The sequence below is a fragment of the Trichosurus vulpecula genome, chromosome 2 (genome assembly GCF_011100635.1).
Source record: "Trichosurus vulpecula isolate mTriVul1 chromosome 2, mTriVul1.pri, whole genome shotgun sequence".
Classification (NCBI taxonomy): domain Eukaryota; kingdom Metazoa; phylum Chordata; class Mammalia; order Diprotodontia; family Phalangeridae; genus Trichosurus; species Trichosurus vulpecula.
In genome coordinates, this window is record NC_050574.1 from 224,905,860 (window position 1) to 224,923,018 (window position 17,159).

Here is a 17,159-nt window from a genome sequence, read left to right on the forward strand (position 1 = left end):
CAAAATAACCAATGCGAAAAAAGAAATGTGGTTTTGAGGTATAACTCTGCAAAAGCCCAAAGAGGCAAAAAACAAAGTTTAACTCTGTCCAAAAAGTCTGTGATATTCCATTATCCCATAACACAAGGTGACTGTCATTCACTTCTTACTTTGGTGTCAGCAGAATTTCTGCTGAATGGCTAATGCATGGACACAGGCACTGTAGTTCTTGTGTTAGAACTTGTCTGATATTTCCTCCACGAATTTAAATAATGAAAAACTACCCTTCATATTAGAACTCTCCAGTATCAGCCAAAAATTTATTTAAGTATTATAAAGGTTATTTACAATGTCTTCCCTCCCCACCCCCCACAAAAAGCTCCCAAAGGCCCATTTTCCCCCTCTTAAACACAGTACTCCTGTCTGTGTGCAAGAGGTAGTGATCCTTCAATGTTTAAGGTTACAGTCAGAAGAGTACATTTATTCACAGTCCATGATCCACTCGAATACAAATTACACCAAAGAAGAACTTCAGTTTCAAAAGTTTTCAATCTTGTCTTGTGTAAAAAACACTCAAATGCTCTCAAATAAGTCTGCATTTGAAAACAATTGAAAGACATCATGCCAGTCTTGGAGCCACGTCAATAAGAAATTATACTTGAAGAAGGGGGGGTAGGGGCTGTGAGTCCAGCCATATGTAAATTCCCTGAAGAATTTGATCTTCTCATGTGCGGGAGAAGGTAAGGATCATTAGCCAGTTGGTGGACATCGAACCGATCCTCTTTACGGTATGCTAAACAACGTCTTATGAAAGCCTAAAAAACAGAATTCAGAAATAAAATGTCAAATTTTTATATGTGTATATATATATATATATATATGTATATATATATTCCCCAAATATTAGCTTACCAGTATATTCTTAGAGGAGAACTGTTAAGTTTTTGAGATAACTATGTGAGTTATGAACATGGTTTTAGATATAATCTTTACACAAATGACTCCTAAATTCATATAAACCACCTACATCTCTCAACTCTAGAGCCTTTAGACATTATAAAAGGTTGATCTATATTACATATCATACTTTAAAAGAATAAGAGAAGTCCTATCATTTTAAAAGTAAAATCTGAGTTTTCTGGAAGGGAAACAATTGTAATCCATTTTTTGGAGATTATAAATAGCCTATTCTGAGATTCTAAAAAAAAAATTCACTTTCAATAATATGTATGCATTATAGAAAAACATCTGCAGAAAAAAGTTTAGTCATCTTTTTAAATTCACATGAGTAAAATGACCACTTTGTGTAGCATTTTATCCACTTAAATTAATAGCATAATACTCCCTTATTTTCTTTTTTCAGGAAATTTTCATTTTCTCATCATATTCTATATTATTATACGGTTAGAGAGTTCCTAGGCACCAAGGATCCACAACCCACTTACCGCGTCTTTGAAAATAGGCCAAGTATGGATAAAGGGGAATGAATTCTAATCTTACTGCTGATCAATTTTTTTTTTCTAAAACCAAATGCCATAATACTGGTTTCCTCAGACATCTCTTCTCTCTGTACACTCTCTCCTGGTGATATCATTAGCTCCTATGGATTTAACTATCATGTCTGTAACCCCCCAACCCTCAGCTATCTCTTGAGTTCTAGTCCCGCACCCCCAATTGCCTGAGTATCTCCACCTGCATATTCCATAAGCACCTCAAACACAACATGTCAAAACCAACTTGAATCCAATCCTCCCAACTTCCTATTTCTGTTGAGCACACTTCTGTTCTTCCAGTTACCCTGGTTTGCAAACTAGGAGTCATCCCTGACTCTTCTCTCTTTCTAATCTCCCCTAGCTAATCAGTGGCCAATTCTTACTGATTCTACCTCCTCAAAATCTTTTGCATATGGTCCCCTCTCTCTAATCACACCACAATGACTTAAAATCAGGACATTGTCAATAGTCAGCTGGACTATTACAATAGTTTCCTAACTGATCTTCTGAAATCTAATCCATCCTCCAGAAAGGCACCAAATTGATATTCTAAAAGGGTAGGTCTGACTATGTGATTCCCCTGCTCAAAAAGCTTCAGTGGCTCCCTACTGGTTTTAGGATAGAATATAAACTTTTTTTTTTTAAAGCACTTGGGTATCTTTCAAATTCTGGCTCCAGAATATCTCTTCCCTGCCTATGGAATTTCATTTCCTGCTCCCAAGTCTTTATACAGGCTGTGCCTCCCTCATCCCTAGAATGCGTGCTGCTCTTTATTTTCAGGACTCAGATTCTCTTGCTCCTACCTCTTTCAAGAGGTCTCTCCTGATTCCCAAGGTGTTAGTGCTCCCCTGACTCGAATCACTGTGTATACAAACTATGACCATCTTGTATCCTCTTAGTAGAATACAAGCTCCTCGAGGGCAGGATTAGTCTTACTTTTGTACCTATATTCACAGCATGTAAGCACAGGACCCCTTTGTGTGGGGGGAGGTGGGAAGAGGGGGGGAGAGAAGCACCACCACCTTCAACTCAGAAAAGAAGTTTTACCTAAGAGTGTACCATACAACTCTGGTTATGGAGAATGGCCATAAAAAATAACTGCAGGGCTCTAAGGTTTACAAACTACTTCATAGGTCATATCACAAGTAGACAGAGATCACATACTATCAGTCATGAGATGCAGCAGAGCTACAGCTACAAGTAATGCCAGGCAATACATGAATGTTCTTTAAGAAGGACATGATTAAATGGCAGCAGGTTGTAGCCTCTTCCCCGTCTTTCTTCACAAAGCTGACCTGTGACTCCTTCAATATCCAGGCTTTTTTGTAAATTCATTTTTTATTTTTAGTTTACCACACTCAGTTCCACAAGTTTTTGAGTTTCAAATTTCCTCCCCCTCCCCCCCCAAGATGGCATGTAATCCGATATAGGTTCTACATATACCTTCACATTAAACTTATCTACACAATAGTCAAGTTGTAAAGAAGAACTATAACCAATGGAATGAATCATTAGAAGGGAGAAATGAAACCAAAAAAGAAGAAAAAAAAAGAGAGCAAATAGTTTGCCTCCATCTGCATTCAGACTCCATTATTCTTTCTCTGGATGTAGCTAGCTCTCTCCATCATGAGGCCTTTGGAGCTGTCTTAGAACCTTGTATTGCTGAGATGAGCCAAGTCTATCAAAGTTAGTCATCACAGGTACTGTGTGTCTGTAATCATGTATAATGATCTCCTGGTTCTGCTCCCCTCACTCAACATCAGATCATGTGAGTCTTTCCAGGTTATTATGAAGTCTGTCTGCTCCTCATTTCTTACAGCAAAACAGTATTCCATTACATTCATATACCACAACTTGTTTAGCCATTCCCCAACTGATGGGCATCCCCTTGATTTCCAATTCTTTGCAACATCCAAGCTTACACATGCATTAGAAATAACAGTAGAGAATGTATTCACTTATCTTTGAAATTTAGAGCTTCTTGAAAAAAGGAATACTCCATAGGGGGTCAATGACAATGGAACTTTGTAGAAGAAAAATAAAAACTTATGAATAAAAGTCAATGTTCAAATGCAAGGGTAAAGGAAGAGGGAGAAAGTGAAGTGGCCTGGTATAACTATGACTGTCTTATGGCATGAGGATGAAATACTGAATGAATACATGCAGATACCCTATACATGTGACATCTCTCTTGTAGTCACAGAGGCCCGTGTGGTTTAGATTCACATGATGGTGAAGCATGGACCAAACACAAACCTATTCTGACCTTCACACTTGATGCCACTTCCTATTAGGAAGTGTTATATGAATACCTAGACCACAGCTCTTGGGTTTACCCTGGTGCTTCAAAGCAATTAGGCTTAAGCTAAGGAAGTAGGATGGACTATGCTTTCTTATTAAAAAGCAAAACAAAAAGACAAAAACCAGTATCAGCGCAAGAGCTGTGACCTATCAAAGGACCAAATGGAAATCTCATACCCATACAAGGACAAGGCTCTTGAAGAAACAGCAACTTTCTTTTGATCTAGCCATTAAAGAGTACTCACCTTGTCCTAGAACACACTCTGCTCAATATAATTTTTTTTTACATTATTCATTTATATAAGTTTAATACCTTGGCTTCATTGCTTACAACAGGTTTCACAGGGAACTGAACTTCTGTGGCTTTTAATATTGTGTTTTCTTGCAGGATGTCTTGTTGAGACTGGTTGTGACCAAATGGCTAGAAAATTGAATTAGATATTCACAAGCTTATAATCTAAAATTTTCCAACAGTGACAGTACCACATTTAGGTATCTAATATGTAAGATACACAGGGAAGCCACAAATTACAATTGGGATTTATCTGAAAAATGTTGAATCTGTTATTTGATATACAGAATTCATAGACAGTATTAGAAATGGAAAATCATTTCCCAGGCTAGATAACCAAGAACTAATAAAACAGCCCTACTTGATATTTCTATAGTGTTTTAAGGTTTGCAAAACTCTGTAAGGCAGGTAGTATTAAATATTAATCCCAAATTATAAATGAGGAAACTGATCCTCAAGGAGATTAAAAAACTTATGTATGGTTAAACCAGCATTAAGGTGCAAGGTCACTTTAAAGTTACTTTTTGACAGTAATAAAATATAATTTTTCTAATTTTAAAAATAAATCTGATTCACAGAAAACCATATGAAGTCTAACATATAGCATTAGCAAACATAAATTCTACTAAATACACACAAAGAAAACATTGAAGTCAGCAATAAGCTGTAAGCAGTAAGAATTTACCTTATGTAAAACAGTATTTAAGAGGGAGAATATTACTTCAGTATAACTACTTACCTTTCGACCATATAGACACTGAAAAAAGATGACTCCAACAGACCATACATCAACCTTGTTGGAAATCTTTGGAGGCTCCTTGCCAACTACAAAACACTCTGGAGGTAAATACCTTTTAAAAAATAAGACAAAGATGCCATCAATGTTGCTTAACAAACGCTAGGACCTAACAAATGCTCTAGAATTAACTTATTTTCCCCATGCAAATATGTATTTAACCTTCCACTGCCATCAGTGAAATTATGCATGGATCATATCATTTCATCATTTCACAATAACTTTACCCTAACTACACAAGTGGGTCTTTATGATAGCCTACTACAATTTGTCAGATTACTAGTATAAAACCAGCTAAATCACATGGAGTTATTTTAAAGACCTAATTGTGACTAATTTAAAAATATATTTAAAAGGAACGTATGAACAAGAAAGTCAAGAGAAACAAGATCTGGGCCTCATTTTCTTGATCTTTAAAATGAGAAGACTAGACTGCATAATCTATAAAAAGAGAATTTCTAGCCTTACTATTCTCTAAAAAGTTATAGAATTCCTAGATTTTTCTGAAATACAGAAATGAAATATTTCAAAAATGCATGTAAAATTGGCTGAACTCACATTAGAGCATTCTATTTCCAACACAACTTTTTAAAAAAAATCCATTTCTGTGCAAATTACTTTTCATATTTTGTTATCCTTGAAACTGGAATTATCTGGTCAAAGAATAAGACTTCTATTCATGATAAAGTCTGGACCAATTTAAATGAGGCCAGCAACGTGTAACTGTACCTATGTCTCTACATTTCTACCAAAACTGGGTTTTGTAATTTTGACTAATGAATAGGTGTACAAAATGTTTTTTTCTTGTTTTTAATTGTTAGCAAAGCACTACATTTCTTCCTCCTATATAAACTACAAGTTCATCTCCTTTAACCACTTGCCAAGCGGAAGATATGCCTCTAGCCTGTTATTTCTATTAATATTTTATATATTTTGGAGGGTAAAATTTTTATCAGCTGTTTGCTGAGAATTTTCCTGTTCAGACATAGTCTTTTTAATATTTTATTAGATTTCTTTGAAATCTATTTCTTCTCCAGTGGTGAGAGATGTGTAAAACTGATTTCTTCCACTTTATTTTTAAATCACATGGTAGTATGGTACAGGGGAAAAAATACTAATGGTGGGTGGGAATAGTGGGCAGGTCAGGATACTAGGCTTTGAGTTTGGCCTGTTATTAACTCACTGTGTCTGTGTTTTCTCATTAAAGGGTTAAGCTTCCTGTCATTTCTATAGGAAAAGTTGTGGGGAGAAGGATGTGAACTAAAGAAGAAAGAGAAGAGCTTCTAGGAGGAGGTGAGGAGTTTAAGGGGACAGTGGGTAGGAAAGGAACAAGGAAGACAACCAAAAGGTGGGAGAGAAGGAAGATGAGAAGACAGTTCAAAGAAGAGGGAGAAGAGTAAGAGGAACAAGGAGGGCTCAGAAAATAGGAGGGTGAGAAGTGCTCAAAGATGGGAAACAAGGGTACAATTCTTAGCTGGGGAGGATGTTGTTGTTCAGATACTAGGCAGCCACCAAGGTGCCCTTCATCTCTTAAAATGCTATGATTCTCAAGTTCCCTTCTAGCTCTTGTGTATGTATACTTATTATAAAATGCAGTTTAACTTAAATCCATTGGGAATTTGTTGGAGTAAATACTATGAGGTATAGACTAACTATTCTTCACCTTTTTATTTAGAAGCTGCATAGCACAGTACATGACACCTAGTCTTAAGAGTTAGGAAGACCTGTGTTTAAATCCTGCTTGTAACATCTGTTGGTTCTGTGACCCAGGGCAAGTCACTTAATCTCAGAATGTCTCAAATAACTGAGACTATAGGCTGCAGAGTAGGTGCCCAGAGTTTATTCACTGGGAATTTCTTATACTAATGAAATCACAGGTCTAGTCCAATCCATCCACTTCCAGCAATATAACTGCTCTCCACATTTAATAAACATGTAGTAATGCCATTAGTTTTTGTACACCTATCATGCTTCCTGGCAGCGTTGCTGAACATTCCATCTTTGCAAATTTCTGAATTTTGAAGGTACATATAATTGGATAACCTATATAACTCTTTAATTCTTCATTTTATGCACGGATATCTTAATTTTTCTTTTCTACTGTTAAAAAAAGATGCACGCCAAACTTTTAAGAGTTTTAATAAAACTTTAATTTTATTAAATAAATTTCATGGCATCTACTTAGCTCTCTGATATGATTTCATACTATATTTATTACAGAACTTTAGTTGTAGAATAGGAGTGAGAATGAGTGAACTTTAAGAACCCTTCTAGCTCTCTATCTCTGATGCTACGTGGTAATAGTGAAAGATTATTTTAATGCAATATTGCATTAGAAATTAGGCATTTTCTAGCAGAAGTGACACTACCAAGCTAGTAATGAATCTAAAAAACCCTGGAAAAATAATATATATTCACTTCAAAATAGCCAAAGACTTTGAGGAAACTGTGTAACCTTAGCAAGTCACCTCACCTTTCTGTGCCTCAGTTTCCTAATTTGTAAAAGGAGAAGGTTGGATCAGATTGCCTCTAAGGTTTTTTTCCAACTCTGAATATATGAACCTGTAATAAAAGGATTCACCTGAGACTACAAACATCTTCCTTTTCAGATGTAATCAAACTTTAAGAGAATTCAGAGAAATTTCTCCAGAACAGGAACATCTGCTTTCAAAGATTCAATATTCTTTATTTTTTAAGTAATTGGAAATAAATTAAAATTTAGTATGGGATAACAGGTGCCTATAATTAGATGAATCACAATAATAAATTCCAGTGGCTTCCTATTGTCTCTAAAATAAAATATAATCTTCTCTGTTTAGCTATTAATGTTGTTCTCAGCTTGGCCCCAACCAATCTTTCCAGCTTCATTGTAGTTATTCCCCCTCCTGGACCCTGTAATCCAGTGAGACATGACACTCCATTTTCCATCTTCATGCCTTTACACTAACTGTGCCCCAAAGCCTGCGAGATGCCTCTCCCTTCCTTTTTGCCTCAGTCCTTTTCTTCCATCAAGACATTACTCCAATTCCAACTGCTACATAAAGCCTTTCTTGATTCTCTTCAAATTACATTTAACTACTTTATATTTGTTCTGTATATGCTTAAATTCATTCTCATTGTCTCATTAAAAGTGGAATCCTTAACCTTGTTTTGTATGACAAACTCCTTTGACAGTCTCAGAATGTGTTTAAATGAATAAAATAAAACATACAGGATTATAAAGGAAACCAATTGTACTGAAATAGTTACCAAAATATATATTAAAAAGTCTACAGGCCACAGCTTAAGAACCCCTGTGTTAAAATAAAAGCTCCTTTGAGTAGGAATTTTTCGTTCATATTTATTTCCCTAGTATCTAACACAGTACGTGGCATATGGTTAATACATACTATTGATTGATAGATGTTATGATTTTATATATTATTCTTCTTCTCTGACCCACATCAGGCTAATAAAACTATATTCGCATTTTATATCAACTCATTATAAAGCTAGAGAGATAACAAAGTCATTGCTTTTCATTATGAAGATTCTCACTAGTTGACTCCCTTTCCAACATTTTAGGGATCTCTCCCTTGGTTTCATTCTCTGTAGACCTTGAAAGGACAGAACTGAACTGTTAGCCTTTAGTTTAAAAAATATTTGCATGCAACTACTATAGATAAATATTGACATTTATAGGGTCCAATATTTTTCCATGTTCTTTATAACATGTGATCTAGTCCAAGTCTCAGTGAAAGTCTTTTTAAGTGAAGGGGGAAATTAAACAAGTTACTACATGCATAATAGAATATAATGCTGTGAATATCTACTCTGGAGTTCCATATTTATAGTTGATGTAACTCTAGTAATATATATAGTACAGTAACTCTAGCAGTCTTAAAATATTAGCATGGTCGACAATTAAATACTCAATCAACAGCAGGCAATTTGGTAATATTCTATAGACATAGCAAACATATCTTCAAGATGCTATATTCCCACAAATGATGGAAGGCAAAAGGCCAAAATAATTTACCCTTTGGGAAAGAAAGGAAAAATGAAGTCTAAGACTTTTATCACTGCGGTCTGCTATAAATAGCTGGGTAATGGGTTTCTTAGCTATCACTAGGAAATGAGCTGGAGTGGATGGGGAAGTGTCGTGAAAAGCAAAATAGTGGTCATCCTTAAAAATGATTTTGCCTGAAATTTTCCTGCCAATTATTTTTCCAAAGATCAGGAAACACAGCTGACATAACCAAAGGATGGCACAGAGAGTACAGTTACCTTAGAAGTCTTAAATCAGTCACACAGTTGACTTATCAAATCTACACTGCTGAAAATACTAAATTGAAAATATGCAATTCAGTAATATTCTACAGATATACTAACTGTAAATCCTCAAGATCCTATAAATTCCATAAACAATGGAAGACAAAAAATTAAAATAATTTAACCTTTGGAAAAGAATGGAAAAAAAGAAAGTAGATACAGCATATGCCTAAGAAACAACATCCATTTTTTTTGGGAAAAAAAAGGATGACAAATTATTTTATAAATTGAAGTTATAAAAGGAATACTATATTAAAATTGAAAACAATAAAATTCCAGTTAAGGATTTATGAGTATTTAATGGCCCATTTCCTGTTTCATACTGTTTTTCATGCCCAGTTCTAATTTGTATACCAAGTGGTAGTCATTTACTGCCTGCTATATGAATGTGGTTATTTTCAGAAATAATGCTGCTGTTAAGTTTTGAACAACAATCAGGGAGTCCCAGTTTTGTTTTTCCTGTGAAAGCTCACAGAAAGGCAGCCTGGAAAAGTGAAAATAACATACATCACAGGATCATAAGCCCTGCATTCTGGTAACAGTTGCTGGCCTTTTGGGATCCAGGACAAAGCCCTTTATTTCTGTCAACACTAGTCTGCCCAAATCAAGATAATGATGATGATCTGTCCTCTCTTTCTCACAGGACTGTTGTTGGGATCAAATACATTAAATATATGTGAAAATGCTTTGAAAACTGCAAAGCATTAAGTAAGGTAATAATATGATAATAAATTAACTTCTCTGATTTTTAAAGTGTAATACCCATTTTTTTGGACTTCGAAGGGAAGTTTTAAAAGTTACAAATAAATCTATGTTTTAAACTTCCTGGATCAAAGACAATATAAAACAAAAATGTTTTCCAAAACTGTGTATCGACTGATCATCCATTAGTTTAGCTATTAAAACTGTACTAAGACTTTAGTGACATCCTGTATACATAGTAAACTCAGTTCCCTCATCCGTCAAACCATATATATTATCTCTAAGGTCCCTTTCAGCTTTAAACCCTAGTATTTCAACTGCCTGTGGGCTCTGCTCCAAAACACATATTTAAATTACTTGAAATATGTTCTCTCAGAGGAAGAGAGTCAGGTTTCCACTGGCCAAGCCTATTTAATTTATACCAAGAGTATTCACTAAGTCTGGAGTCAGACAGACCCTAGCTCAAATTTGACCTGAGATGTTTATAAATTGTGTAACCCTGAAAAAGTCACTGAACTTCTGCTTTCCTCAGTTTCCTCATCTATAAAATGGTGATAATAACAGCACCTACCTCACAATGGGCTATTGTGAGGATCAAATGAGATAATATTTATAATGTGCTTAGCACAGTGCCTCGCATACAGTAGGTGCTACGTATATGATAGTGACTATTACTATTATTTCAGTAGAGATTTCCATACTGGCTTCTTCCCTAGAAACTCCAGAGGATTCAGTTACCACAAGTGAGAGAAGAGTCTGAACAAGGACTTCAGTTGTTTGGGCGGAAAGGACGAGTTAAAAGACAGAAGATAAGACTATCTCCTCTTCTAAAAATCTCATGCTTTCTGTACTTGCAAAGAGGCTTATTACTTTTCAATAAATTATGATTGTTTGAAGGTACTGTTTCTACTCTGGGGATTTAAAAGTCAAACTTCAATTTGTAATTGCTGCTCTTTTTAGTAAACTGGAATGAAAATAACTTTTTCCTTCAAATATCACCAACTTTTCAATAAGCAACGAATGGCACAGTCAGAAAATTCAGTTTATTTGTGAAGTTTTATGTTATATGCAGCCTGTTTTTATGTACTTAGGAATATTGGCAGCTTTGTAGAATTCAAGTTGAAGTAGCTCTACAGTACTCTAGTGTTCTCTGGTTGTGTCCTTCTAAAATGGGATATATGTATGAGTGAATACACACACATGTATGTATGCATGTATGTATATATTATGTGTTTTCATAAAGGTAGTTTCGAAAGTTACACAAAATCTAGACTAAGTCACATATAAAATCAATACTAATTTGATAGCAGGATATTTAAAGCAAATAACCAAAACCTTAATAAAACCCACAAATAAAGGACATACTATTTTCTAATTCTGGCCATTATGTTATGTGAATAAGTGACATTCCATAAAAGTACTCTGTGAAAGTACATCAACATAGAGCAAGAGCACAGAATCAGATCAGAGGTGGTTCTCAAAGTCCTGCCCAATAGGCCCCAGGTCTGCTGCTCTTGCCCAGTCACTCCTTCTACACAATTTGGTAGGATTTATGGCAGAGAGTGGTGCCTACCCTTCAGAACTATATGCTTTGTTCAGTGGCTTCACTCTGAATACTGCCTTCCTTTTAAGGAAGGATCAAGGGTTTAAAGCCATGGAAGATAGTTTCTTTCCCCCCCCCAAAAAGTCAAAAGATCTCTCCTACAGGGAAAGCTGATATTTTTATATTTAAAATACAATTACCAATAAGTCCCTGCCCCTTGAGAAGTTAGATCCATTCCATCCACGCCATAACTATCATCATCCATAATTTTGGACAGGCCAAAATCAGTAATTTTGATTTCTCCGCATGCTGTTCCATCTACTAAAAGGATATTTCCTAACAAAAAATAAACAAGTACAAAAATTAAGAAATACTCCCAAGTGTAAGTTTTTTCTCCAGTCTGCACAATTGCAAGCAATTCATTGTTTTCATTATTTAATAAAAACTAGATTTTATGAACTAATTGGAAAGTGATTATGTATTAAAGTTATTAGCATGACAGTTCTAAAATTAACTACCATTCTATTGCGGTTCTCAAACTACAAAAAAAGCGTAGCTTTAGCATAGCTTTCGCTTGATTTAATGAATTTACTATTTTTAAAATTATCAGGAAAATGATATCTATTATTCAAGTGTCAAAGAATAAGACTTAAGAAAATTATCTTGATAAATTTACTATTTACCTGGTTTAAGATCATAATGGATAATAGGGGGTTTGATCTCATTGAGATATCTTAGTGCATTTACTATTTGCATAACAATGGACCTAGCTTCCTTCTCTGACATTAATTTATGTTGTTTGAGATAGAAATCCAAGTCATTGCCTTCACAGTATTCTAACACTGTACAAAACCTATAATGGAGAAAAACAAATACATATATGTTAGATATGCCATTAAATTGTACTCCTACATAACTCACAATCATCATGCCCAATATAGAGAAAAAGTGAAGTACACCTGAAATATTTATAATTAATTGTCAAACAAAAGATAATCCAGGCATTGAGAGAAAACTTTAAAATAAAGAACATTTCCTGGGACTAAAGTGAATAAATGTGATAAAGTGAACAAAGTGAACGTTTTGAAGAAAATACAATAGGTGACCTGTTTTTGAGGAAGTCTCTTTATACAGTATAACAAAAAAATAGAATAGCTATCACAATTGTAAAATTTTTTATTCACATACACTGCATTTAGTTGTCATTATCACTAAACCTATTCCATACTTACGTGTCTGTATCCAAGGAGAAATAATCATATAGTTTAACTATCCTGGGGTGGTCCAGTTCTTTGTGTATTCTATACTCTCTGCAGGCATGTCTAAAGGAAGAGAGCACGTTAATTTTCCGTGATCAAAAGACTCTTGATCAATTTACCACAAGAACCATAAAGCATTAATAATTACTTGTGGTAGTTTTCCTTCTTCTCATCCCTCCAGCTCTTATTAAGCTGGTGGATCTTCACAGCAGCATATCTTTGTTCATAAAGGTCAAAAGCCTGAAATCCAAGGCAAAGAATAGTTACAGCCAAAGACCAAGGAAATTTACAAATTCATTCAAGATATAACAATTAAAAACAAAACAAAAAGGAATTAGCTAATCTAGATCATAATAACAATGATTCACATTTATAGACTATCCCTTTGGGTAGAAGGGATTATAGCTCTGTGAAGTTATCAGCATAGAGAATTCTGGATAAGAAAATTCCCCACTAATGATGCAGAGTAGCAGCTGCAATGCAAATTGTAGAGTTGCTTGGTGCCTTAAGGCAGAAGTGTGAGCTGCAGCCACTGACAGATTAAAACATAATTGGGAAATATTTAAAAATTAAATTAAAATACAATAGAACACATATAATCCTAATATGTGATTTTCTAAGTCAATATGTTACCTTCAGGGATTCTTCTGAACTACAACACTGCCTTAAGGTTTACAAAATGCTTTCTCTAAAACCAACCCAGTGAGTTGGGTAGTTGCATTAATTTGCCAGTGGGTCAACACAACTATTAAGTGTTGCTGCTGGGATCTGAAACCAGGTCCCTAGATTTCAAATTCAATACTTCTCTAACTGTACACTAAGTTGACTCCAGGTAACACCTCTAATTAATGAATGGGTTGTATTTTAAGGGCCCACGAAATTAGTCAGAAATTTTATTACCAGGTGTCGAATACCACAACTATAGTGATATGTGCTGTAGTTTATCAGAAAAATGTAGATTATCATACAAGATCATAATTAGTACTAAAATAGTACCAAATCTATATAGCTTGGTATCAGTCAAGCATCAAGCACCTTCTGTGCAAAGATTCTCACTTGGATTTTCTGTAATTTTATCAGTAGAATAAGATAAAATAATTAATCTATACTATCACTTTTACTATGGCCCTATTCCAGAGATAACATGAAGAGACAAGAGCCACCCAAGGCAGCAGATTACTGACTCTAGGCTGCAGGCTGAAGGGTAGGAAACATATTTCTTCCCCAACTGACTTCCTTCGTTCCAGAGAGCTCCCTTGTGTTTGAAATTCAATGTAGTATAAAAAATAATCTGCGTAAAATTGCTTAAGATATAAACTACCCAAGTTTAGCTTTAGTAGTTTCACAATCTATTCCTTAAGGGAGAGTAGCAAACAACATTGTGTCTACTGTTGGAAGCGTGGACTCCCTGTTCAACATTGCTTTAAATCAACTAGAGAAAACAGGTTTTAAAATGCTGTTCACCAGGAACAGAGATTTCATCATAAATTGTATAGTCACCACTTTTCAAGGCATACTTTAATTAAACATGACTTCTGGCATTTATCCAAAAGGAAGACATTTTCCCCCTTTTAAAAGTGGACCTCACCTTACATTCATGTAAGGAAGATCATTTCACAAATACTACAAATATAGCTTTGTCATTAGGTAGCATGAGATTGTAAGTATATTCAGAAATTGTACCTAAAGGTTTTCAAGGCTCCCCCCCCACCCCGCCCAATTTCATGGTCAGGGCTGAGTTTTCTTTTTTTTTTCAGTATCATTGAGGAAATCAAGAATAACAAAGCTAGTATGAGTAAGAAAAAATTTGAATGCAAAGTGAATGCTGTAGAAGACATGAAGAGATACATAAGGTATAAACATCAACAAGTTCCAAAACATAAGAAAACAGATTAAATTTATGTAAATCATTAGTGAAAAGTTTTCATTCTTAATTGGATAATCATTATATATGTAATATATATACACATATATATACATACCATAATAACACAATATACACATACACATCCATACAATATGATTATATACAAATACGTGCGTGTGTGTGTGTGTGTGTGTGTGTGTGTGTGTGTGTGTGTGTCTATAAATTCTTTAGGAACAATCTTTTGGGGAGCAGGGCAAAGGAAGAAAACTGTTAGGTTTGGATTATGTAATTTAGAGCTGAAGGGAACTAAAAGATCATCCTTTCCAACCATTTTTATAGATCAAGAAACTGAGTCATAAAGCAGTTAAGTGACTTGCTCATGGTAATTCATTAAGTTACTGAAAGAGCTTTGACTTGAACTTAAGTCTTTTGGTTCCAAATTTAGTACTTCTTTTTGGGTTATTAAATTAATAGTCAATTAAAATCTTACCTAACCAGCAGCTACTAGTCAGCTAACTCATCCTTCAAAGCTATTTAAGGAGCCATAATTGGCCTTGAGGAAATTCCCATAATCTCTAGCATGGCTAATGAAATCCCCGGAGTTTGAAAAATACCTTGGTCCACATGCTAACTGAGATTCTATGAAAGTCACAAGGATTCATTTGTTATCTCCAACCCCAGCATGATCCTATTCTTGAGTCACTAATTTAGGGGCTAGTACAGCAAGAATGGGACAGGCCCGGGATCAAGAGAGAAGGATGTTCTGTTTGTCTCCCTTGCTCATCTGGCATAATAATACATCTTTGATAAATACTCTGAAACCTGCCTAGGCTCTGAAGTCTCTAGGTCTAAACCAATCCAACATAATTTTAAACTATTTTTATACCTGAAAGTTTTGGGGGGAGAGTTGTCTAAATAGGTTGAGAAACACTTGGGGATACAGAAGAGGGACCAAAGACTAAAGCTGAAATGCTATGGTACCTTTCTCCCCCTTTCTACCTCTTGCCTAGTCTGAAGGCCATTTCTAACTCTAGAATCCTTAGCTTGTACTATCATTAGATTTGTTCTGCAGGAAACAGGAAATCACATGTGAGTCTCCATTTCACTGTGTTCTTGTCCAAACAATATCAAGTGAAGTCTAAATCCCATTTTCAAGTTATCTCAGGGTTATCTTTAGAGTCAAACAGTTAGTTTCAGGATGGATCTGGAGGCAAAAGTTGGAAGAGAAGTAGGACATTTAGGACTTCTGGCATCTATTCAAATACAAGCACAGACTCCTTAAGAAGCCACAAAATAACAGTAATAATGTCTGGCATTTATATAGCCTTTCGAGGTTTGTGAAGTGCTTTATGTAAATCTTCTCATGAGATCCTCACAACCACCTTTGCTGGTTAGGTATTACAAGTATCATTTTTTTTTAACATTCTAGATAAGGAAAATGTTGAGTGATTAGTCTATCCTGGTTCAAGTCTTTGCTAATTGTCTAAATTTTCTTATCTAATCAAAATATCACAATCAGCTCATCTCCAATACTCTATAAGACTGCTAATAATATTCACTAAATTTCAGAAAGGCCCTACATTTGCATGAATAAACTTTAGAATTGCTCTGTTTCTGAGGTTTGACAATTTCTTAGTCAACTTTTCCTATATTAATCCAAGCAAGAGATAGAAATATACATTACCTTATATACTTCACTAAAGCCACCTCTACCAAGCAGATGAAGTAACAAGTATCGTTCATTTAATGTGGGATGATCTTTAAACCTTGGGAAAAAATTCATATACATAGTTTAAAAATAAGACAAAGGCACAATAAGGTCCAACCTACACTAAAGAGCCTTTTCTAGGGGGTGAGGTGGTTGGGACTGTCATTCTTTTCAGACTATTCTTATTATGGCACTGCTTGGAACATCTTTCTTTCCACCTTTCTCCTCTTCCTGCTCCTGCTTGCTACTCTTCTCTTTACATCTGCATCTGGCCAATGAGCTATGGTGGCTTTGGGAGATGGCTTAGTGACTTCCTTGACTCCTTTCAACATCAGAATCACTTCATGTGATCAAATGACCAAACACAGCACTCTGCGGTTTTTGAAATAATGGGTATAGGCGCTATCTAATACCTTCAAAAAATACTGTTGTATTTAAGAGTTCTGTTCATTCAATTCCATGCAGTTCAACAAGCATTTATTATGGGTCAAAGTGCCAGGGATGGTGGCTGGTGCTGTGGTTGTGAAGGCAAAGGTGAAAAATGGTCTCTACCCTCAAGAAGCTAACATCAATCAAGATCTGATTGTCCAAGCATATTAAATACCTGAAAATAACAGGTGGTCTTAATCCATGATTACATTTTAGCATTACTGGTCTTAAAATAAAGAGGTATAAAATTCTTTCTGCCATTTAAAAAACAAAAAATTCAACATGGACAGATAAAGTTTTGATTATATATGCAATGAATAAAAAGAGTATATGACAAATTTTAAGATGAAGATAATTCTATGAAATTTAAGCATCTTTTGTAAAAAGTATTATAAATTTATTGTGTATGTGTATTAGGTTCTACCATGTATGAAACACTAGGCTAGATAATGTAAAAATGAGTGCTCTGCTGGCTAATG

General features: G+C 35.0%; 1 protein-coding gene across 3 annotated transcripts in view; it reads right to left on the bottom strand.

Annotated features, from left to right (window-relative positions):
• Positions 1 to 271: 271 nt before the first annotated feature.
• TLK1 (tousled like kinase 1) overlaps positions 272 to 17,159 on the bottom strand; it is a 165,659-nt gene continuing 148,771 nt past the window's right edge. For 2 of the 3 annotated variants that reach the window (XM_036744608.1, XM_036744609.1), the window contains 8 exons: positions 16,228 to 16,309; positions 12,825 to 12,916; positions 12,650 to 12,739; positions 12,101 to 12,270; positions 11,618 to 11,753; positions 4,805 to 4,916; positions 4,087 to 4,194; positions 272 to 794 (listed from right to left, as the gene is read on the bottom strand). In XM_036744608.1, the coding sequence (XP_036600503.1) occupies positions 621 to 794; positions 4,087 to 4,194; positions 4,805 to 4,916; positions 11,618 to 11,753; positions 12,101 to 12,270; positions 12,650 to 12,739; positions 12,825 to 12,916; positions 16,228 to 16,309 (964 nt within the window). In that variant the 3' untranslated portion in view covers positions 272 to 620. Of the gene's footprint in view, positions 795 to 4,086; positions 4,195 to 4,804; positions 4,917 to 7,343; positions 7,424 to 11,617; positions 11,754 to 12,100; positions 12,271 to 12,649; positions 12,740 to 12,824; positions 12,917 to 16,227; positions 16,310 to 17,159 lie in introns of those variants that run through there. The other variant, XM_036744610.1, reaches the window with a different exon arrangement.